A 24,778-nucleotide genomic window follows, 5' to 3' on the forward strand; every position below is an offset into this window, starting at 1 on the left:
ATTTATCAAAGTCCTAATTTATCTCAATATTTTCTTCTACAAACTCTGATCAAATCCGCTCGGGTTTTTTTTACACTTATTTATTATTACATTTTCCAGAAAATTAGATCAGATTTTCAAGATTTTTTCGGATTTTTTCATCCAGTTTTCATGAATTTCGAATTTTTCCAATTTTCACCCAAAAACTTCGGGGTATTGCACGAAACCCAGCGCACATCAAAAAATTATTGGGACTTCTCCGAATACAATCTCGACAGATGCCGGATTTTCTGATCTGGACTTTTCCATCCTCAGGGGTTAAACAAAAAAGATAACAGTGGTATGTCTTTCATTTCCCAAGAACATCTGAGTACAAGGGTGTTTTCTGAACAAGTCCTTTTAGTGAAGCAGTATTCAGTTGTATGAAATTAAATCAAATGTGAAAAACTGGCTGTGCAAAAATGTGGGTACCCTTGTAATTTTGCTAATTTGAATGCATGTAACTGCTCAATACTGATTACTGGTAACACCAAATTGGTTGGATTAGCTGGTTAAGACTTGAACTTCATAGGCAGGTGTGTCCAATCATGAGATAAGGTACAGTTTTTACAGAAAGGTGGCCAATTGCAAGTTTGACTTTCCTCTGAAGAAGAAGCAACTTTCAAAAGCTCTGAAAACAAAGATTGTTCAGGATCATGGTTTAGGGGAACGCTACAAAAGCTTTCTCAGAGGTTTAAACTTTCAGTTTCAACTGTAAGGGATGTAATCAGGAAATGGAAGGCCACAGGCACAGTTGCTGTAAAAGCCAGGAGCGAAAAATACAGGAGCGGCATATGCAGAGGATTGTGAGAATGGTTACAGACAACCTGAAGAAGGGCAGCTTCTGCCATGAGGCAAGGTGAGACCCTTGCCTCAGGCGGTAGTGAGCGGCCAGTTACAAGGGGCGGCAAAAAGCACAGAGAGCGCCATTGCGCTTACTGCACTAGCGATACTGCCCCCTTAGACCCGATCCAACGCTAATTTTTAAGCGCGGAGCGGGAGAGGAAGGGGGCGGCTGCCTCAGACGGCAGCAGACCCAGAATCGGCGCTGATCTGAAGATCACCTCCAAAGACCAGATGGTGTATCTGTACATCGTTCTACAATTCAGCACAATTTGCACAAAGAACATCTGTATGGCAGGGTGATGAGAAAGAAGCACTTTCTGCACTCAAACACAGAGTCGCTTGTTGTATGCAAAAGCTCATTTAGACAAGTGCTTTCGAATGATGAGACAAAAATTTAGTTATTTGGTCATAACAAAAAGCGCTTTACATGGCGGAAGAAGAACATCACATTCCAAGAAAAACACCTGCTACCTACTGTCAAATTTGATGGAGGTTCCATCATGCTGTGGGGCTGTGTGACTGGGGCCCTTGTTAAAGTCGAGGGTCGGATGAAATGCTGTATTTTTCGAGCTACAGCTGCCTTACGGAGTACTGGCTATAAGTCCTGTATTATGAGCATGCTGTAGTTCTGGAAGTACAGGTATGGGATCCTTTATCCAGAAACTCAGAAATATGGAAAGGATGTCTCCCATAGACTCCATTATATCCACATTTTTAAAAATTATTTCCTTTTTCTCAGTAGTAATAAAACAACATCTTGTACATGATCCCAACTAAGACATTATTATTGCAGGTAAAACAATCCTACTGAGTTTATTTAATGTTTAAATTCTTTTTTTAGTAGGCTTAAGGTATGAAGATCCAAATTATGGAAAGATCCCTTATCTGGAAAAGACAGTCCCAAGCATTCTCCATAACAGGTCCCATACCTGTACAGTGTTTCATGATAATGGGGTCCTAGGGATGGCAATTCTGTATTAGACATTTGATACTATGTTGGCAGCCTCACTTAAAGGAGAAGGAAACCCCCAGGGCGCTAAACCCCTCCCCCCCTCCCCTGTGCTGCCCCCCCTCCCTCCTCCCCCCTGGCCTACCTGTCCCCCTGGGCAAATGCCCCTAACTTTTTACTCACCCCTCTGCGCAGGTCCTGTCCACGGAGTTCGCAGTCGCCATCTTCTCCCACGCGCGTCTTCTTCCTGCTCTGACCGGCGTCTTCTGGCGCATGCGCAGTAGGAACAGGTACCGGTACGGCTCTACTGCGCATGCGCCGAATGTCACAAAGTTTTCCGATTTCACTTCGTGACATTCGGCGCATGCGCAGTAGAGCCGTACCGGTACCTGTTCCTACTGCGCATGCGCCAGAAGACACCGGTCAGAGCAGGAAGAAGACGCGCGTGGGAGAAGATGGCGACTGCGAACTCCGTGGACAGGACCTGCGCAGAGGGGTGAGTAAAAAGTTAGGGGCATTTGCCCAGGGGGACAGGTAGGCCAGGGGGGAGGAGGGAGGGGGGGCAGCACAGGGGAGGGGGGAGGGGTTTAGCGCCCTGGGAGTTTCCTTCTCCTTTAAAGTAATCTGCTATATACTCTATATAAGGTAGGTCTCACAAACACAAGCCATGATTGGTTATACTCTCTCAATGAACATTAAAGTGGACCTGTCACCCAGACACAAAAAGCTGTATAATAAAAGTCCTTTTCAAATTGATCATAAAATCCAATTTCTATTTTTTATTAAAGAATTCATAACTGCTGTAAACTCATTTAAAAATATCAGCTGTCAATCAAATAGTATATGCCCCTCCTCTATGCCTTCTGCATAGAGGCGGGGCAGACAATTACTTTCATTTTCCATTCAGCACTTTCTAGATGTCACTGCTCTCCCCACATTCCCCCTCTCTCTTCACCGTTAATTGTGTAACCAGGACATGGGGATGGACATCAGGTCCCCCATTCTGGTGCACAAACAAGATTCTGAGATGATACAAGGCTTGTCTTAATAACAGTGTCCACAAAATGGCTCCTGCCTGCTTGTTATAATTATGAATTCCCAGACTGAAGAAAACAAGATTCAAATAATTTATATAATGTAATTAAGGTTCATTTGCTTGACTAAAATGATAAAATAGGATTTTGAATGATATTTTTTGGGTGACAGGTCCCCTTTAAACATGGTCTGAAAATAACATGAAAATTCATACTAACCTTTATATCACAGATAACCTCTAATATCACAGATTATCATAAAACATCAGAAATAGGGGGGGGGGGGTCAGTGAATGTTCTATCCTACCTAGTTAAACATTTGTCAACAGCTTTTGCACTTGCTGATATATTAATGAGGCTTTTCAGAGCAAAGCACAGCTGCACCAGTTACAATGGTGGGAAGATTTGATGCTAAAGTCAAACTAGACAAGCGCTTAACTAAAGTACAAAATAAATAGACTCAGAAGTGTCTCTAAGACCTAAACACAAACATGGGGAGGCCCATTTATCAGAGGTCGAATTTCGAATTAATGTGAATTTTTTTTAATTCTAATATACTCACAGTTGGGAGGTTATTTAACAATAAAAAAATTCTACTGTTAAATATTAGATCGAATGTTTGTATTCGGTTCGTATTTGATCCGTACAAATCAAATTTTTTCCCCCGAAAAAAAACAAAGCAGGAAGGCTATTAACATCTCCAAATGGCTCAACTGACCTCTATCATTGACTTGTAAATTAAATGGCAGGTTTTAGGTGGCGAATTCGAATAGGGGGATTAAAATTAGAACGTATGAATTTTGAAACTCGAAAATTCTAATTTACTATTTGACCCTTGATAAATCTGCCCCTTGGAGTTTATGTATTATTCAAGTACTTTATTATTGGGTAGGGGTGAAGATATGCTTTATGAAAGTGTACTCTGGGTATATTTACTTAGGCTACTCAGCTGTCGGATGATCGCAGCCAATGTACTGTTAGTTACACATTCCAGTTCACTAGTGATCCCATCAGGCAACGTTCCACGGCAAAGATGCCTGGGTTCTATATTCCTCTTGACCAACGGCATGACTTTGCAACTGCAATGAGATAACAAACAACATTAGTTTAACGAAGAAAGGACAATGTAACAACTATAACATGCTTTATGTAATATACATGGCTCACTCAACATCTTATTTATTTAGTTCTATTCTCCTACAACAGCAAACAGTAGTTACAATAAGATATACCTGCCAAGTCTACCATTTATGTGGTTGAAAAAAAGGAGGGCGTTTTCCCAAAAAAGGGGCATTGGAAGGGAACATAAAAGGAAAGGTTAAAATTAAGTAAGCTTTATCAGAAAGGTCTATATAAATACACCAGTAAACCCTCAAAGTAATGCTGCTCTGAGTCCTCTGTCAAAAGAAACACAGCATTTCTTTCCTTCTATTGTGTACTCATGGGCTTCTGTATCAGACTTCCTGTTTTCAGCATAAACCTCCTGGGCTAGGGCTTGAGCATGCTCAGTTTACTCCTCTCTCCCATACCCTCCTCCCCTACTGCTGTAATCTAACCCAGAGCTATGAGTGAGCAGGGAGAGGCTCAGGCAGGAAGTAATGTCACACAAAGCTAATATGGCAGCTGCTATCCTAAACAAACAGAGAGAGTTTATAGAGCTATTTCCTCAGGTATGGTAAAGCATTCTGCAGAATAAATATAGTCTTTTAACTTGCACTATTGTGGCTAATCTATTGGCAATAAACTGATTCGGTAGCTTTGCTTCTCCTTTAAGGGTCTGGCCACACGAGCAGATTTGGGGAGATTAGTTGCCCCAGCGACAAATCTCCTCTTCTTCGGGGCGACAATCTCCCCGAAGAACTTCCTTGTGAGGCAACTTCTGAAAACGAAGCACCGTGTGTGCCTTCCCCCACCGTGTGTGCCTTCCCCCAGGAGATTGTCGACCCGAAGAAGATTAGATTTGTCGATGGGGCGACTAATCTCCCGGAATCTGCTCATGTGGCCTGACCCTAAGAGAGAGAATAATCCTAACTGAGGACTCTCGGTAGCTCACTGTCGGGTACATCGCTTCTACCAAATAATGATCAGTTATAACCATGACCAATATTAAGAAATATTTCATGTAAGGCTTCAGTGTCAGAAAATATTCTTGTGACAAATACAAATAATATCAATAAAGTACCTGCTACTGTAAAATATAAAGGTATTATAAGTTAGAGATAAAAAAAAAAACAGATAAAAAATGAAAATATCAGAATATCACTCTCTACATCATACTAAAAGTTAACTCAAAGGGGAACAACCCCTTTAATAAATCTGCCCCATAATCTAAAGATGACCAACTCCTTTAATTTATATATGCAAAAGAGTTGCCATCGTATGTTGAGATTACCCCATATCTGAAAGAACCAACCTCTACATAGAATTGTAAATGCCAGGCATAATATGTAAAACAAAACATACACCACAGAAGCATGTGTCAAGAGCGACTATTGCAGTGTGAGCCCCCAGGGCTAATTTCCTAGCAGAAAGCTGTTCCACGAGCCGTACAATACTCTTTCCCATCTTCTAGAGATCTCACACGGTGCCATCTGGAATGTACTCAATGTACTATGAGCATCATTCTCTCTAAGAAGAGGATTAGTGTGTCAGCATCTTCTTTTTGTAATAGTTTAATCTTGTTGCCGTCTGAAGGAGAACAAATCAATAGTCATTATGTGTGTTGAGACACAATTCAAATGGAAAGGTAGAAAAAAAAAAAAAGATGACTTGAAAAGTGATACCGTTGGTATTTATCTTTACACTAAATGACAACATGTCTATGGCTATGAATACACAAGAGAGAATCAAGCAATATGGCAGCTAACTAACCCAGAGTTAATGCTTACACCAAACAATGTTTCTTATTTAGTATGGATCAAGGAAAACAAAGAGCTTGATCTTCCAGATTCAGGATTATGACCTCCAGCCTGCACAGCTCCACCTCTGATTATCTCTGGCCAGAGACGAGTGGGGGAACAAGGATCTGGGCCTCTTCTGCCTACCCTAGTTCTAGTCCTGCCCAGAATAAATGCCCTATTTTTATTAGTCATATAATAAAGGGTCGCCTTCTTTTTTTCCCAATGGGCAGCAATCACAGCTACTTATGGTAGAGTCCCGGTGCCTCTCTAACATATAGCACAAATACAGGGAACTATTTTGGGGTGCACACCATGCATGCTCAGCCTGTTAGGTATGCTACAGTACTTTATACCTCCCAACATTTTGGAAATAAAAAGAGGGACAAAAAAAAGGACCAGTAACATCAAAAAAAAAATTTTAGTAAAAATTTGTTAGTATACATCTAAAAAAAAACACCAAGAAAAATTAAACTTTAAAATCGCAAACTTGATTAAGAAATAACTTACCGAAACTCTGCCTGCTCTCCTCTTCAAAAGCGGTCGGGCGATCCATCGTGCAATGCTCGAGCCAGGGAGGAGAAATTGAGCGCCGCACGATGGATTGTCACCATGTAGCCTTTTCTAAAGAGGAGCTGGAGCGGAGTTTTAGTAAGTTATTTCTTAATAAAGGCTTTGCGATTATAAAGTTTAATTTGTCTTGGTGGTTTTTTTTCTAGGTAAACTAATTTTTTTAAAAATGTTTTGATGTTACTGGTCCTTTAATGAGCCGTTTTGTCTTGCAGACCTCAACTGTGTTGCTGTGCAATGGTTGAGACATTAACAGGGTCGCAATAACCAGCATGAATGCTCAAAAAGAAGGTTGCAGCAGGGTGTGACTCCAGTAGCGTTCCTAGAGGGGGGCAGGCCCTGGTGCGTGACGCGCAGCCGGGCCCCGCCCCCCTCCGTACGGCCGATTTTACTTGGAGTTTCAGTGGCTTGCGGCGCTGCCGGGGGGCCCTGAGGGGGTGCGGGCCCTGGCCCGCTCGCACCCCCTGCTCCCCCGGTAGTTCCGCCACTGTGTGACTTCCTATTACATCAAAAAGTGTCCATGGATCCATAAAGATCACAGATTCCTAGTAAGAATAATCAGACTGGCCTTAATCGTACAATATTCCACCATCTGCTTACAGTCATAACTAATTAATCTTGTTTCCTAATCCCCCCAATTTCCAAACCCTCAGAACTCAAATTCAACCAGTTGAACACTGCTCTGAATTTCCTACACATGTGGAAATAGATTGATGGAAGAGCAGTAGCGGTTATATTTGAAGCCTGACTAAAGGTGGCCACACACTATAATTCTGATTGTTTGGTAAGGTCGACAAACAAGCAAATCTTTCCCCCTAGGACCAAATGAGTGGAATAGGGGCTATCAGGACGAGCGAGCCGACGCAGTCCTCATTACGACACGAAAATCAAACCAGCCCAGTCAGCATATTGGTTGGGTAGCCCTGTAGGAGGGTCCCATATAGTATGGGTGCCACTTGGCATGTATTATACCAGCCTAGTCGAAAATACCTGCCAAGACCAGGGCCAGTATTACAATTTTCACCGGCAATGTAGTTGAGCATGCACCATATAGCACCCTGAGACTCCACAACAACACAAAGGGATGATGAGAGAGCCATGCTGATGTGCAGAGTTAAGCAGAGGTTTGGAGCCACAACCTTAAAGGAATTGTTCAGTGTGTAAAAATAAAAACTGGGTAAATAGATAGGCTGTGCAAAATAAAAAATGTTTCTAATATAGTTAGTTAGCCAAAAATGTAATGTATAAAGGCTGGAGTGACTGGATGTCTAACATAATAGCCAGAACACTACTTCCTGCTTTGCAGCTCTCTTGGTTTCCACTGATTGGTTACCAGGCAGTGACCAATCAGTGACTTGAGGGGGGCCACATGGGTCATAACTGTTGCTTTTGAATCTGAGCTGAATGCCGAGGATCAATTGCAAACTCACTGAACAGTTATGTCCCATGTGGTCCCCCTTATAGTCGCTGACTAACTCAGAGTTAGAGAGCTGAAAAGCAGGAAGTAGTGTTCTGGCTATTATGTTAGACATCCAGTCACTCCAGCCTTTATACATTACATTTTTGGCTAATTAACTACATTAGAAACAATTTTTATTTAGCACAGCCTATTTACCCAGTTTTTATTTTTACAGTGAACTGTTCCTTTAAAGGGTACCTGATGCCCAAAAATATTATCCCCAACCAAAGGTGTTAGCCCACACTCCAGTTGTGGGGTACAAATTACAAATTGCCCCCCGCCACAGCTAGGACACGGACACTGGGAGGGAGCTCATGGTGCGAGCAGCCATGTCAATCAGAGTGCATGCACATAATGCACTTCTGACATCATGCGTATGCACATTATGAGCAAGTTGTGGCATTCACTCAGTATGCAAGTGTCCCAACATGGCCACTCAAACCAGGAGCTCAACCAGTTCAGGGGGCAATAAAAAAAATACTGTTACCCCCAACAAGAGTGCAGGCTCTATTAGCCCACACCTTTGGCTGGGGATATTTCTGGGTAATAAGTGCCCTTTAGCTCATGCTTTCTTGCATAGAAGCCACCTACACAGAGCTTCCAAACCTAAGTTAGCATAGCAAAGTAAGGAGAGTATGGTGTCAGGGCTACCCCGGACCCCCTCCTGAAACATGAACACTGTAATGTGTGTTGTGTTATGGGTCACTGTCAGCACAAACTGCAGGGTGCACTAAGGTGATTGGCTGTTCACATGTCAATCAGGGGAGATCCTGTCTGGTTTTACTTTTTTGGAAAACTGTGCACACTGTCTTGACCTGGGCAGCCTTTCTGAAACCCGGGCTGTCCGGGTCAGATCCGAGGTTGCAACCCTAGGTGGGGAGACTATTAGGGCCTCTGCGTACTTGAAATACTAGGGCCTGTTTTGAATCCCAGTCCAGACCTTGTCACTTCTTAGATTTCTCTTCTGACTCAGACTCAGGGCAATGGCAAACTGCCATGTTTCCAGCCTGAAAAGTGTATGCACCAACAACTGCACGCAAGGGGAAAGGGTTATGTAAAGGGTAATATCCCTACCTCCCAAGCTACTAATCACCATGGCCAACAAAGCACCTGAAATCAAACCATGCAGGGTTGGACTCGATGGGCCCTAGACCAAGCAGACTCAAACGATAATTCCCGTGCCCTTTTTTATTTCCACATATTGTATATACTCGAGGATAAGCCGTGTTTTTCAGCATCTACAATGTGCTGAAAAAGTCTACCTCGGCTTATACTCGAGTCATTGGGCAGTAGCTGAGATTGCAGTCATTTTTAATCATTCCTTTACCAACAGTTTGCTTGGGGAGAGACTGCAATTTCACACAGCGCCCTCTGTTGGTTATATGAAAGAATAACAGTGCGCCCTCTGTTGGTTATATGAAAGATTAACAGTGACTGCAATATCACAAAGCACCCTCTGTTGGTTATATGAAAGAATAACAATGCGCCCTCTGTTGGTTATATGAAAGAATAACAGTGCGCCCTCTGTTGGTTATATGAAAGATTAACAGTGACTGCAATATCACACAGCGCCCTCTGTTGGTTATATGAAAGAATAACAGTGACTGCAATATCACACAGCGCCCTCTGTTGGCTATATGAAAGAATAACAGTGATGGCAATATCACACAGCACCCTCTGCACATGGTAGTGGGACAGTGGGACAATGCACACAGTAATCCGTTTGGCAATTCTCTGTCACCATCAACTTTTCAAAGAAGTCTAGTTGATCGCTGGGGGGTTTGCTTTGGCGGAATGTGCGCTGCTGGGAGACAGGGTTGTAGTTGTGTCTAGGCTTATACTCGAGTCAATACGTTTTCCCAGTTTTCGTAGGTAAAATTAGGTACCTCGGCTTATACTCGGGTCAGCTTATACTCGAGTATATACGGTAAGTTCATATGACACCTAATACATTAAAGGGATACTGTCATGGGAATGCAAAATGCATCATTAATAGTGCTGCTCCAGCAGACATCTGCACTGAAATCCGTTTTTAAAAAAAATCTTAAACAGATTTTTTTTATATTTAATTTTAAAATCGGACACGGGGCAAGACATATTGTCAGTTTCCCAGGTGCCCCCAGTCATGTGACTAGTGCTCTGATAAACTTCAGTCACTCCTTACTGCTGCACTGCAAGTTGGAGTGATATCACCGCAGCCCATCAGCAGAACTATGGGAAGGCTCCCTGGTAGATATAAGAACAGCACTCAATAGTAAAAATCCATGTCCCACTGAGACTTCTTCAGTTAAATTGAGTAGGAGAAACAATAACCTGTCTCAGAGTAGTTCCATAGTACAGCACTGGGTCTTTCTAAAAGCACATGACCAGGCAAAATGACCTGATATTGCTGCCTCTAAACCAAATATTAGAACTAAAAAAATAGACTTGTGGAGTTAGAAATTAAATTTTACATGGTAGAGTGAATTATTTGCAGTTTAAGCAGTGTAATTTAGAAATAAAAACTACATCGTAAAAATCATGACAGAATCCCTTTAAGCATTGTCAACATGTAATTGTGAGACTGGGCCCTCAAAGTTAGGCTCTCTAGGAGGCTCAGACTAAAAATGTCACCATGTTCCATAGCCCTTAAAAGTCTAAAGGTCCTCTAATATCCCACAGGATTAATGAGGACTATAAAAACAGCTAACATAGCTATTGATCAAATGGAAAGGTGTTCACAGACTTATTAATAACTAATAAGGGTTTTGGTTGCCCAGGTTCACAAGTGTTCTGTAGATGTAGTGGAAATTTTAGTTAGGGATGTATGCAAACAATCTCTAAAATATTCTAAATTAGAGTGTAAATACAAAACGGATTAGTTATTTACAATATGCCTTTATGTCCTAAAGGATGATATATAGAAAGAACACATTTCTATGCTTAATCCTATGGAGCGCCGTATCTAGCGATGCTATTGTTTACCCAGCTGTAAAACTCTCAGCTAATTTTAGAAAGAAATCTAGCGACACGGACAGAAACATATGGTACGTGCAAAAAGATGCCAGAGCCAACTGCTGCCGTTTTAACGTAATTGGTGTCTGATTGCTAAATGCTGGAATCCAAGGAAACCGTTCAAATCTCTTTCCAGCAGGTGATAAATCAAAGAAATAGGCCTTAGATTCACTGCTCTCTGCTCGGTGTTCACAGGCACATACATTTTTTTTTTTAAATTCTTTATTTTAATTTGTGCAAAATACAGGAGACCCGAAATCAAACCACTCCTGAAACATGAGGTGTTAACAAGTTATGCATAGCTTATTGCAAACACATTATTGTTCGATCATAACATTTGCATTCTGAAGTGTACGTATCTTGTATCAAGTGTTGGACAATAAAATGATATACAAAGCTTTTGGGCAAGTAGCCTCTATAACATCTATGTTCTAGTATTCCAGAATTCTGATAGTGGGCAGAGGGGCGGTTGATTCAATTTTAAATATGGCACATACAATTTAGTGCAAGTGGCAAGGTAATAAGTCATACATAAATCTGAATGATACCTGGCATTTAGAGAATATAATCAAGCCTACAAAAAAGACTGCACATCAAATGCAGTATGGGGAAGGAGGACAGAAACATAAAAATGTAGATGCACTTCTTACACAAAGAATACTGTATGTCCAGTAAATGCGGCAATTTAACAATATGATCTATAGTACTGGCTTTATCTTGCTGTATATATAATTTGTATTTATTGCATTTTGTCCCTGTACTATTTCTATATTGAAAAAAATGTCTGGTCCTGTTAATACTGTAGTGCTATGTAAAGATTGTACAGGTATGGGATCTGTTATCCAGAAAACTCTGAATTATGGAAAGGCCATCCATTTTAATTGAATAATTCTAATTTTAAATTTTTTTTTTTTTCTGTAACATTAGTACTTGAGCCAAACAAATATATAACTAATCATTATTGCATGCAAAACAATTGAGTTTTATATATGTTTAATGATTTTTAGCAGACATGGGAAATCAAATTATGGGAAGACCCGTTTTCCAGAATAAAACAGGTAACAGGGCCTATACCTGTTTAACATCAGGTATAGATGGTGTTGTTAGTAACAAAGGAGATAATAGCCCTTGGGAAGGGACTGTGGCTGTGGAATAGCAGCTATAGTAGGGAGAGATGGTGCCTATAGTAACAGTGGGATAATAGTCTCTGGGAAGGGAGTGTGACTGTGGGATAGCAGGTATAGTAGGGAGAGATGGTGCCTATAGTAACAGTGGGATAATAGTCTCTGGGAAGGGAGTGTGACTGTGGGATAGCAGGTATAGTAGGGAGAGATGGTGCCTATAGTAACAGTGGATAATAGTCTCTGGGAAGGGAGTGTGACTGTGGGATAGCAGGTATAGTAGGGAGAGATGGTGTCTATAGTAACAGTGGGATAATAGTCTCTGGGAAGGGAGTGTGACTGTGGGATAGCAGATATAGTAGGGAGAGATGGTGCCTATAGTAACAGTGGATAATAGTCTCTGGGAAGGAAGTGTGACTGTGGGATAGCAGGTATAGTAGGGAGGGATGGTGTCTATAGTAACAGTGGGATAATAGTCTCTGGGAAGGGAGTGTGACTGTGGGATAGCAGGTATAGTAGGGAGAGATGGTGTCTATAGTAACAGTGGGATAATAGTCTCTGGGAAGGGAGTGTGACTGTGGGATAGCAGATATAGTAGGGAGAGATGGTGCCTATAGTAACATTGGGATAATAGTCTCTGGGAAGGGAGTGTGACTGTGGAATAGCAGGTATAGTAGGGAGAGATGGTGCCTATAGTAACAGTGGGATAATAGTCTCTGGGAAGGGAGTGTGACTGTGGGATAGCAGATATAGTAGGGAGAGATGGTGCCTATAGTAACAGTGGATAATAGTCTCTGGAAAGGGAGTGTGACTGTGGGATAGCAGGTATAGTAGGGAGAGATGGTGCCTATAGTAACAGTGGATAATAGTCTCTGGGAAGGGAGTGTGACTGTGGGATAGCAGGTATAGTAGGGAGAGATGGTGTCTATAGTAACAGTGGGATAATAGTCTCTGGGAAGGGAGTGTGACTGTGGGATAGCAGGTATAGTAGGGAGAGATGGTGCCTATAGTAACATTGGGATAATAGTCTCTGGGAAGGGAGTGTGACTGTGGAATAGCAGGTATAGTAGGGAGAGATGGTGCCTATAGTAACAGTGGGATAATAGTCTCTGGGAAGGGAGTGTGACTGTGGGATAGCAGATATAGTAGGGAGAGATGGTGCCTATAGTAACAGTGGATAATAGTCTCTGGAAAGGGAGTGTGACTGTGGGATAGCAGGTATAGTAGGGAGAGATGGTGCCTATAGTAACAGTGGATAATAGTCTCTGGGAAGGGAGTGTGACTGTGGGATAGCAGGTATAGTAGGGAGAGATGGTGTCTATAGTAACAGTGGGATAATAGTCTCTGGGAAGGGAGTGTGACTGTGGGATAGCAGGTATAGTAGGGAGAGATGGTGCCTATAGTAACAGTGGGATAATAGTCTCTGGGAAGGGAGTGTGACTGTGGTATAGCAGGTATAGTAGGGAGAGATGATGTCTATAGTAACAGTGGTATAATAGTCTGTGGGAAGGGAGTGTGACGTCTTCTTCTAAAGCAGCCCTGTCAAGGGGGAGGGTCAACAACTTAACTGTTCTAAATTGATACATTTAGTTGATACTTTGCTTATCTTTGTCCCTGCTGAGCAGAATCTCGGAGTTTCATTACAGGCAGCTGTTAGAATTGATACAATAGTTGCTGATATTCCAAATGTACTGCTGAGAAATGTATCAACTAATGTAGCCACGAAATGCATCACATTGTAACTCCTTTAAAACAAAAGCCTCCAACAGCCAAAAGGAGTTGTAGCACAACTGAATGGATATTTTGTAGTATAGAAATTACTGGAGTGAAATCCTCATTTGCTTTTGACCCCTTTGAAGGCAGCCCTTTTTCCTAAAATGAATGCAACGCTTCATATCAGACTCTTTGATGCTTCAGTTAAAACACCACTTAGCATAATTATCCTCACATAACCTGGTGCCCTATTTTAAATGCAATAAATATTATTACACTGCAGAGACATATTATGCATAGAGTGTTTGTGTAACAAAGCATTCATGGAAAGATTCTAGCAGTAAGCTAGGTTTTAGTGTTTCCTCGAGTTCTTTTGACTAGTTTTTAAAATTAACTTTGAATAAGTCTTCTTCTGGAAGAGATCTGATTTGCCCCATGTGTATATTCAATCACAGAGTTAGCAGGGCCAGTTTGTATTGAGTATTGATTCCCTTGCCCAAACCCTTCATATGTGTTCCGGAACCTTGTGCCATTGCAACGTCTATGTCTGACCCACTTTAAAGGGGTTGCTGCCAGACCTGGATTCGTATGTGGGCTGTCCCTAGGCCAGAGGGTCCCTCTAACACCCACCCTAGTTAGCGTGCATGTGCAGGCTACCTCCGTAGCACTGGAGATTTAGGGACAGAAAATTGAATTGAAAATTTTTTTTATGGTCAAAACTCTCAAATTCAACTAGGGAGTTATCGAAATTCAATGTTTTAAGAATTCGAATACGACTATTCGCCCCCTAAAACCTGCCAAATTTCTGTTTAAGTCAACGGGAGAGGTCCAGGGATCAATGTGGAGATGTTTTAGCATTCCTGACAAACAAGTTTTTGGTTTTTTTTCTGAGAAAAAAAACCTCAAATCGAATTTGATCAAATTTTTCTGGTCGTTTCAATCCATCCGTCTTTAATACATTTTAATTGGTTGAATTCATGGGAGTTTAAGGGAGTAAAAAAAACTCAGAATTCGACCCTTGATAAATGTGCCTCTTAGTGTGCAGCAGCAAATGCAGCATGCCGCCCCTAAAATCTTGCCACCCTAGGCCCAGGCCTTGCCACAATCCGGCCTTCCAAACACTTTTTTCAGTTGAGTTGTTTTTATGGAGGTGTTCATGAAGCAGAGAAATTCAAAAGGGGCAAGATAAGCGGACATACGTTGTCTTCGTGTTTTCTTTTTTTACAGTAACTTATAGATTTAATGAATTATTTTTCTTCATCCTAACTAAAGGTGGGCATACATGGGCAGATTTAAGCTGCTAATTCGAGCCCCTTCAGACCAAGCTGGCAGTTTAGCTGCCCAAGGTGCGTATGGCGCTTGGCCGGCCTGACTCTGCATGTGATTGACCAAATTGGGTAAAGATCTGCTCGTCTGGCAAAAACAAGCAGATCTGTATGTCTCTGCCCAACTTAACAGGTTGATTCTAGCACGAGTCAGCAAATTATAATGGACGGCTGGGCTACAGACACACAGCAATATTGGTTGGCTTGCAGTAAAAATAAAATATTAGGTTGAGGAAGCACACCATTTATATTTCAAAATGTAAAAAATAAAATACAAAACCTATTTGTTAAAAAAAAAAAAAATAGGCATCAACTGCAGTTCAGTGAATTTGGTAAGAAAGCCATACACTTTGATCCTACAGTTTCTATCTTGGGGGGCGACAGATATAGTGGTAAGAAGTAAAAAAGTGTGTAAAAAAAATCTTAGTATACTTGCACCACAAAATGTTTAATTTTATAAAGAAGACATGGTATAGGCATCTAATAGGTTTGACTAAACTTAGACCTGATCAAAGCTTTAACAGTACAGGAATGGGATCCGTTATCCAGAAACCCATTAACCGAAAGCTCTGAATTACGGAAAGGCCTTCTACCATAGACTCCATTTTATCCAAATTTTTAAAGGTTCTCTGTAATAATAACACACTACCTTGTACTTGATCTAAACTAAAATATAGTTAATCCTTATTGGAAGCAGGACCAAACTATTGATTTTTTTAATTTTTACATGATTTTCTAGTAGACTTTAGGTATGACGATCCAAATTGTAAAAAGATCAGTTATCTGGAAAACACCAGGTCCCGAGAATGCTGGATAACTGTTCCCATAGCTGTATATTGATTACAAGGTTGAAAATAACAGAACCCAAAACATGAATTTAATGCAACTGTTCCCAGCCCAAACACAGACTAGCCAAAGCTGTTTTCCCTGCAGGTTTAATATCGACTCATCACAATAATGCTGCAATGCAATATCCCACTACTGCCCAGTCAATACAAACACCTATTGATGCAGGGCTGTCAGTAGAATGCAACTAATGGCTCTTTGTAACTCAATATTTTGTAGGTTTACAGCAACAAGCAGGTAATTAAAAAATAATCTAATTAAAAAACAGCCTATTCTCGCAGCTTGTGTAAGAAATACATTTTTGTTTTCAGTTTTGCTCCAAAGAAAATATCAAGCAAATGTAATGCTTTTCGCCTAGGTTGTAAGCACCTGCTTTGATTCATTATTCAGCATGTCTGTCCGTTTGTACCAAGGAAAACAGTCAAATCCAACCATAGTATCGCACAGCAAATGGCTAATGACGTCATGATGTCACTAATTTAACAAAGTTCTTCAGGAGATGTACATATTTAAGAGAAGAGTTTGTACATCTTTTACTCCCTATGTTGTTGCTTTGTGGCTATGGTTAGTGTTTCTCCATTGCAGCACTGGGTCACAGGTAGGGTTGACACCTGGCCGGTATTTTATTGGCCTGGCCAGTAAAAATGATGGTTGATCCCAATGTTATTAATAGGGAAAAAAGATAAATATAAAAGAAGGCTGGTATTTTTTTCCAGAAAAGGTGGCAACCCTAGTCACAGGATCAATTCCAGCCAAGGCATTATCTGCAAGGATTTTCTATGTTCTCCTAGTGTCTACATGGGTTCCCTCCAGGTACTCGCTGGTTCCCTCCAGGTACGCTCTGGTTCCCTCCAGGTAAGCGTTGCCACCTTTTCTGCCGGTGGAGACCAGGCGACAACCAGGGATTGGCCAATCGCTGCGTCAATCATGGGGAATCCTGCCCAGTTTTGGAAAACCGGGCAGGAAGTTTTGACCCGGGCAGCCCTTCAAATTACTGGCCTGTCCGGGCCAAACCGGACAAGTGGCATCCCTACTCCAGGTACTCTCTGGTTTCCTCCAGGTACTCACCAATTCCAAAAACATACCTGGAGGTTAACTGGCTTCTGATAAAATTAGATATAATATGGGTGTGTGAATGTGACAACACCCTTAGATTGTAGGCTCCGCTGGGGCATGGACTGGAGTGAATTGTGTATAATCTCTGAAAAGCACTGTGGAATATGTTATGAACAATGTATAAAAGGCAGGCACCTCCATGTTAGGTTGCATTCTTTGGAAAATTGTTTCCTGCCCAAAGCATTGGTCTTCCTCCTAGTTGTAGCAACCTTACACCAGTCTCTTTAATGGTGGTCTTATGCCTTTAAAAATGGGGTTTGGCGTTTGGAGATCTGTCCTGAACAAAAGTGGAAAATGAGCCTCTGAGAAGAATGCATTGGAGAATACACTTCCCAATATATAGAATGTAATTAAGCAGGGAGGTTTCTGTTGGCCTACAATAGGATCAGAACACTGGCCATGTGGCAAAATAAATGGATTACCCTGATCTGGGCCAGCATGTGGGTGGCCAAATAGGACAAAATTCAGCTTGAATCCATGATCCAACCCCAACAAATTAACCAGACTGTTGATGAACAAACCCAACATTATTAAAGGAAAAAGAATTAGTGAAACAAAAGGAGAGCTTTATGTATTGTTAACATTTTCCTTCCATTTATTCCACTTAACACACAGATTAATATAGGTGGTGATACTCTTTCAAGCAGAATGGCAAATTCGATTGGGGGGTTATTTAATAAAAACATTGAATATCCAAAACGCGAATGAATACTACCAAACCAAAAAATCGAATTCGAATCGAATTCAACTAAACCCGAATCGAGTTTTTTCTCCAAAAAAAACCTTGAATGTCAGGAAGGCTAGTATCTCCAAATTGGTCACTGGACCTGTTCCATTGACTTATACATGAACTCTCCAGGTTTTAGGTGGCGAATAGTCGAATTCTAATTTTTAAAGGTGCAAGGTTTGATACATTTCGAATTGAATTAAAATTCGAATGGAGTTTGGATTACTCGAATTTGAGAGTTTTGACCATATAAAAAAAATAAATCGAAAATTCAAATTCTAAATTTTCAATTCGACCCTTAATAAATCTGCCCCTCAGAGTCTTAAGTGCCTTGATAGAAAGTTAGGCAAAATACTAACTGAGCCTCGCAGTTCATCTGCTTGCTAACCTATCAGATTGCAGTTACAATTTTGCAATGGTTAGAGGAGAATTTAAATTACAAAGCACAAAAAAATATAAAACAGTGACAAATTGCAAAGCAACGGCGACTCCTACACATACAAATATTGAAGGTGCACCCTGTAAGAGCTGTGGTTCTTGTCATCCAATCAGCTAGAAAATACTGCACAAGAGAAGCAGAGCTTCTAACCAGTCATTAATCAGAAGAATATTAATCTCACAATTACTGCAGATGTAATGACCCTGACTGCAGCAAAGTTTAATAGCTTAATAACTGATTTGCATGGGCATGCCTCAGAAAGATAGGAATCCTAATGGATACTGATCCTAAGGGCAAAGTGAAACTAAATGAGCAGCTTGAACCCCTGACAACAAATACAGTGAAGTTATTCCGGTGATGAAATATTAATAAAAGCACAAAGGCAGGGATCACATTAATGCATATTAAAACTGTATAAAAAGGCACAATAAATAAAAAAAAGTTGCATAGCAGCAGTATCTATATCTTGTGATGCTGAATAACCCAATAGATTTTACTAACACAGAAACCGTTCAGACTTATCTGCACTAGGTGGCGCTGTTGTTATTACGGTCTATGGCCAATAATCAGTTAAAGGGCATGTAAAGTCTAAAATAGAATAAGGCTAGAAATGCTGTATTTTGTATACTAAACATAAACATGAACTTACTGCACCACAAGCCTAATCAAACAAATAATTTATGCTTTCAAAGTTGGCTACAGGGGGTCACCATCTTGTAACTTTGTTAAACATCTTTGCAAGACTAAGACTGTGCACATGCTCAGTGTGGTCTGGGCTGCTTAGGGATCGTAATAAACAAAGCTGCTTGAGTTCTGCATGGCTGGGAAGTAAGGCGGGGGCTCCCCCTGCTGTTCATAAGTATGATTGTTTCCCTGCTCAGCAGTTAGGGACCATCTGACAATTCCTATTCACAGCAGTAAATGAAGGGGGAATTTCACTGCATACAGTCAGGTTTCTTATAAAAACGGTACACATTTTCTAATTAAAGTATATTAGAGATAGGTTTCTTTTTCATTAAAGAAAGTAAAAATTGGATTTTTTTGTTGCCTTTACATGCCTTTTAAACTGCACCGCATTAAAACATTTACCTATAAATGCATATTTTTTTTTCTATTAAGGGAGCTCTTAATATGATAAACCAGACACATCAGTCTGTGGCCCTCCACATGTTGTTAAACTACAACTCACTGCATGCCACTGACAGCTGTATTTGAACCTGTTGATCAACAACCAAAGGACTGCCGGCTGAATAGCCACCCCCAAAATATTCTGTACAGGCATATCCAACATCTGAGCTGTTATGATCGACACCATCCAGCAACCACTAACAGACACGGAGTGTTGTATTCCAACTTTTAAAGAGGTTGTACAACATTCAATTACCTTTTTATACAATGTAGTAGAGTTATATTCTGAGACAATTTGCAGTTAGTTTTCATTTTTTATTAATCATGATTTTTTTTAGTTATTTAGCTTTTAATTCAGCAGCTCTCCAGTTTGCAATTTCAGCAATTTGGTTGCTAGGGTCCAAACTACCTTAGCAACCATGCCCTGATGTGAATAAGAGTCTGGACTAGGAATAGGAGAGGCCTAAATAGAAAGACGAGTAACAAAAGTAAGCGATAAAATTATTATTATTTTGTAGCCTTACAGAGCATTTTTTTTTTTTTACCAAGTCAGTAAATGTACTGTATGAACTAAATGTAACAAACTGTAACAGTTCAGAATCTGCACCTGGATCACTGAGCTGCCAGACAAACTTCAGAGACAGGAGCATTAAACTTTAAGCTTCAATTTTGGAAAAATTATTTAAAAAAAATAAAACATTGGAAGCAATTGAAAAAAAAGTCTTCATTTTGGGTGAATAGCGTTGGGCGAATTGGTCCCGTTTCACTCCGCCACGTCAGCGAAACGGCGATTGTGACGCCTGCGACAATTCGTCTGCGTCAAAATGGGCGCTGGCATCAAAACCAAAGCCGCTGCCCATTAAAGTCAATGGGCGTCTGATTATTGTCGTGTCTAAATGGGCGCCGACGTCGAAACCGGTGTCCAAAGTTTTTCAACGCCGGCGAATTTTGGCGGCAAATTCACAAATTTGCGCCTGCCAAATAAATTCGCCAATCACTACTGGTTAACAATCTGAAAAAAGCATTTAGAAGGTGAACACCACCTTTAAGAAAGGGTCACTGACCCCATCTAAAAATAAATTCTCTGTAAAAGTCACGGGCAGATTTTGAGCAGATTTTGAGCAGATTTTGCTTGCTGCGATGTAAACGGTCATATCATACACGAACATCTCACGATCACGATATAACATCCTCGATCAACGACTTTGTGAAAAGATGTCATCGTATCGATGTCGACTGGTACAAACGATTATACATCTACCATGCGATATCTACTCGGGAGCAGGAAGCGATGAAGTTACCACAAAAAGGAAGTGGTGTAAAAATTTCGGTATAATACACAAAAGCTATAAATATTTTGCAAATTATATTCTTATAAACGGTGAGTTCTGATGTCATCAGTTATAAATGGTGAGTTCTGATGTCATTTCTGTCACATGACTCACTGAAATGTGTGTATTATAATAAATAAAATACCCCCAGTTGCAAAATATGAGGCTATTAGAAGTTACCTCGGAGTTCCATGACCTGTATAATGGTCATGAAACTCCTTGGTAACTTATAATATCCTTATATTTTACAAGAGGGGGTACTTTATTCACTATATACAGTCGCCATCGTTGGGGCGTACGGCCGAAAGTTCTTTCGTATCCCGCTGAAACAAACGGTTTGCGCATCGTCTTTTCGTTTACCGACGACTATTGACTGCTATAGTTTCTTGACAAACCTGGTTACGACCGTTTGTTTGTTTACTTCCTCATTTGGCCCTGCCCCTCCAAATACAGGCAACGTTTAACGATCATGATCTGTTCGCTCCATACAATGACGGTTTTCATCGGTTCACGATTAAAATGTTTAAACGTGTCCGATCGACAATTGGGACGATTTTATCGCAACGATACGTTTGGTCCACATTCATGTAACGACGGGCAGACGATTTTATCAGATCGTCCCAAAAATCGATGATTTCACGCAACAAAATCTGCCTGTGTATGGCCAGCTTAAAGATACAGATTTATTGTCATTGTTACTATTTATTACTCCTCTTTCTATTCTGGCCTCTCCTATTCATATTACAGTCTCTTATTCATATCAATGCATGGTTGCTAGGGGAATTTGGACCCTAGCAACCAGATTGTTGAAACTGCTGAATAAAAAGCTAAATAACTCAAAACCCACAAATAATTTAAAGGGATACTGTCATGGGAAAAACATTTTTTTCAAAATGAATCAGTTAATAGTGCTGCTCCAGCAGAATTCTGCACTGAAATCCATTTCTCAAAAGAGCAAACAGATTTTTTTATATTTAATTTTGAAATCTGACATGGGGCTAGACATTTTGTCAATTTCCCAGCTGCCCCTGGTCATGTGACTTGTGCCTGCACTTTAGGAGAGAAATACTTTCTGCCAGGCTGCTGTTTTTCCTTCTCAATGTAACTGAATGTGTCTCAGTGGGACATGGGTTTTTACTATTGAGTGTTGTTCTTAGATCTATAAGACAGCTGTTATCTTGTGTTAAGCTGGCCATAGATGCTGAGATTTTTAAAGATCAGATCCTGATCGTGAGACCACGATCTTCTCAGAACGATCGTACGATCAGACGAATTTACCATCAACTAAAAAGACCAATTTGCCAGGAAAACAAAGGGGAGCTGCCTGCTTGGCCCTGCAAACATAGATACATTGCACTGGGACCGACAAAGATTTTTTGACCTGGCCGATCAATTTCCTGACAGATGTCGGCCGAAAAATCGTAAGATGTACGATCGTTCGAATACCACTAACCGCACGATAATTTCGAAGGATTGGTCGGGCTTCCCTAAAATCGGTCGTTCGGCAAGAAGAATCGTCGCGTCTATGGGGAGCTTTAGGGAGCTGCTATCTGGTTACCTTCCCATTGTTCTTTTGTTTGGCTGCTGGGGGGAAAAAGGGAGGGGGTGATATCACTCCAACTTGCAGTACAGCAGTAAAGAGTGACTGAAGTTTATCAGAGCACAAATCACAGGACTTGGGGCAGCTGGGAAATTGACAAAATGTCTAGCCCCATGTCAGATTTCAAAATTGAATATAAAAAAATCTGTTTGCTCTTTTGAGAAATGGATTTCAGCGCAGAATTCTGCTGGAGCAGCACTATTAACTGATTCACTTTGAAAAACATGTTTTTTCCCATGACAGTATCCCTTCAAAAAAAAAAATGAAATCCAACTGCAACTTGTGTCAGAATATCCGTCTCTATATCATAATAAAAGTTAATGTAATGGTGAACAAACCCTTTAGTGAATGAATACAGCAAAGTTTCTTAGAATTATACTTTCTCTCTTAATGCCAAAAAGAAAGAAAAACAGCTGTTGGACAGAGGACCCCATTAATAGAAATAAATCCCCCAAAAGACTTTGCTGTTTAAGGTGCAACTATAAGAAGGGAGAGGAAGTCACCAGGAAGAGTTATTAGTGAGAGGAATCCCAGGGGAAGTGTATGAGGGCTGTCAGGCTGTGAGAGGGATAATGTGAGAGGGATAATGTGAGAGGGATGAGTAGGGATAATGACTGAGGGCCACAGGCCTGGCTGGACCAGCAGCAGCAGCAGCACATCCCCAGGCAGTAGCCTTTCCATAGGGATTAAAGGAGAGTCGACCTCTCTCTGAGTCAGGGCAAGGATGGGAACCGCTGAAACTTACACAGTAGATAAAGCAAAGCACTCACGGCTCACAGCTCCTCCCGTTGGCTGTCCGCTGTCCGCCGATCAGCCCCTCACATCAAGCTTCTTCATCACTCTCCGCCACGGGACTGACTGGCTCCTCACAGCAAAATGCAAGAGGGGAGGGTCGCGGGCATACCGTGACGTAACTCCGAGCTCAGCCAATCACACCCTCGCCAACATAATGCCCAGAGAGTCCACAACGCGACTCCGCCTCCTGCCTTTGATGGAAAGTAAAAGTAGCCAATAAGACGAAGTCTAATGTATCTCGTGAGCCAATTGGAAGAGCGGTGTAGAGCTAAAGCGCTTTATAGTCCTGTGTGAGAGCGTGTACGTGTTTATAGGCGGATTAGCGGTCCGTGTAGACACAGCGGTGTGGGATACAGTCGCACAAATGGGATTTTGCGTGGAGGAATAGTCAGTCTGTGAGCAGAGGATACACTATAAACAAAGCGTTCGCTTCTCTATCACTAAGCAGCGTTTATAAGGATGTGATACGCGAGAGCCACCAATTTCCTGTCACTTATTAGGGATGCACTTAATCCCCTATTTCGGAATCCTTGGCGAATGATTTGGCCGAATAGTGAACTGAATCAAATCCTAATTTGCATATGTAAATTAGGGTCAGGAGAGGGAAAAAGTAGAAAAAAATCTTTTCATGACGAAAAGTCACATGATTTCCATCCCTGCCCCTAATTTACATATGCAGATTCCGTTCGGCCAGGCACAAGAATTCGGTTGAATCCTAATCCTACAGAAAATGGCCGAATCCCGAACCGAATCCTGGATTCGTTGCATCCCTATAAACTATATCCTTTTAAATACAGAGAAGCAGACACTGACCTACAGGGGGGCCCACAAGGCTCTAATTAATGAGCAACTTCAACCTATATTGAACCTTTGCTTGGTATAATCGGTGCTTAGTGATGTCATTTCTGTCACATGACTTACTAATACTTCTTTTTATTATAATAAACAATGTAGCCCCTGTTGTAAAACATGAGAGTATTACATACCTCCCAACTTCGCAGGACAGTCCTGATTTTGACAGCTCAACCCACAGTCCCGGATTGTTACTGAAATGTCCCGCCTTTCTCTTTGATTTCCTGCACTGAACCGCCAGAAAAAGACACCTGGATACTTTTGTGACAATTTAAAATGAGCAAAGATACAATGGCAATAATTTAAGATAAGCAGGTCTCTTGGGGAAACTGTGACTAGCAGCTTAAAGGAGAAACAAACCCTTCATAAAAAAAACCCTACCCCCCCACCCTCATTTATTACGATTTATGTTATTTTATTGTTGTTCAGGGAATGGAAAGGTGTGTGGGTCAATGCTGCACCGTGGTGGAAAAGTTTATATAAAATTTCCTTACGTTCTCATTAATAAATTAAAAAGCAAGTGACAGATCTCCTGCGGGACTCCACTAACAACACTGTTCCAATTACAAAATGTTACATTTACCATCACTCTCTGTAATCTATCAGTCAGTTCTCTATCCAAGTACAAATAATATGTCCCATACCACTATTCCTTAATTTTACCATTAACCTTCTGTGTGGCACTGTATCAAATGCTTTAGTAAAAGATCACATCCACTGCCATTGCCCCATAGCTAGGTTCCTGCTCATCTCCTCATAGAAGGCAGTGACCATTGCTGCCAAGCTCTATTGTGCAAAAACCTATAAAGCTGTTTAACCACCAGTTGCAACCTTTGTTGGAGGCTGACTGCACATCTGGGTTATTAAAAAAAGACAGGTAAACTACTTGAAAGCACCCCATGTGCAATTGCACATGAATTTAACACAATTAACAACAAAACACAATAACAGATGATATGGCCAAAGATATCTCAGCCACAGCTCCCACACGATCTTCTACAAGAGTCTAAAATAGAAG

The 24,778-nt window shown here is 41.0% G+C and overlaps 1 protein-coding gene across 3 annotated transcripts in view; it reads right to left on the minus strand.

Annotated features, from left to right (window-relative positions):
* wasf3.S (WAS protein family member 3 S homeolog) overlaps positions 1-23,006 on the minus strand; it is a 61,162-nt gene extending 38,156 nt beyond the window's left edge. The window contains exons 1-3 of one of the 3 annotated variants that reach the window (XM_041584513.1): positions 22,859-22,984; positions 5,311-5,535; positions 3,784-3,926 (exon numbers count right to left, since the gene is read on the minus strand). In XM_041584513.1, the coding sequence (XP_041440447.1) occupies positions 3,784-3,916 (133 nt within the window). In that variant the 5' untranslated portion in view covers positions 3,917-3,926; positions 5,311-5,535; positions 22,859-22,984. Of the gene's footprint in view, positions 1-3,783; positions 3,927-5,310; positions 5,536-22,858 lie in introns of all 3 variants that reach the window. The other 2 variants (XM_018250275.2, XM_018250276.2) reach the window with 2 other exon arrangements.
* Between the last annotated feature and the right edge of the window lie 1,772 nt (positions 23,007-24,778).

This window comes from Xenopus laevis, chromosome 2S, assembly GCF_017654675.1.
Source record: "Xenopus laevis strain J_2021 chromosome 2S, Xenopus_laevis_v10.1, whole genome shotgun sequence".
Classification (NCBI taxonomy): domain Eukaryota; kingdom Metazoa; phylum Chordata; class Amphibia; order Anura; family Pipidae; genus Xenopus; species Xenopus laevis.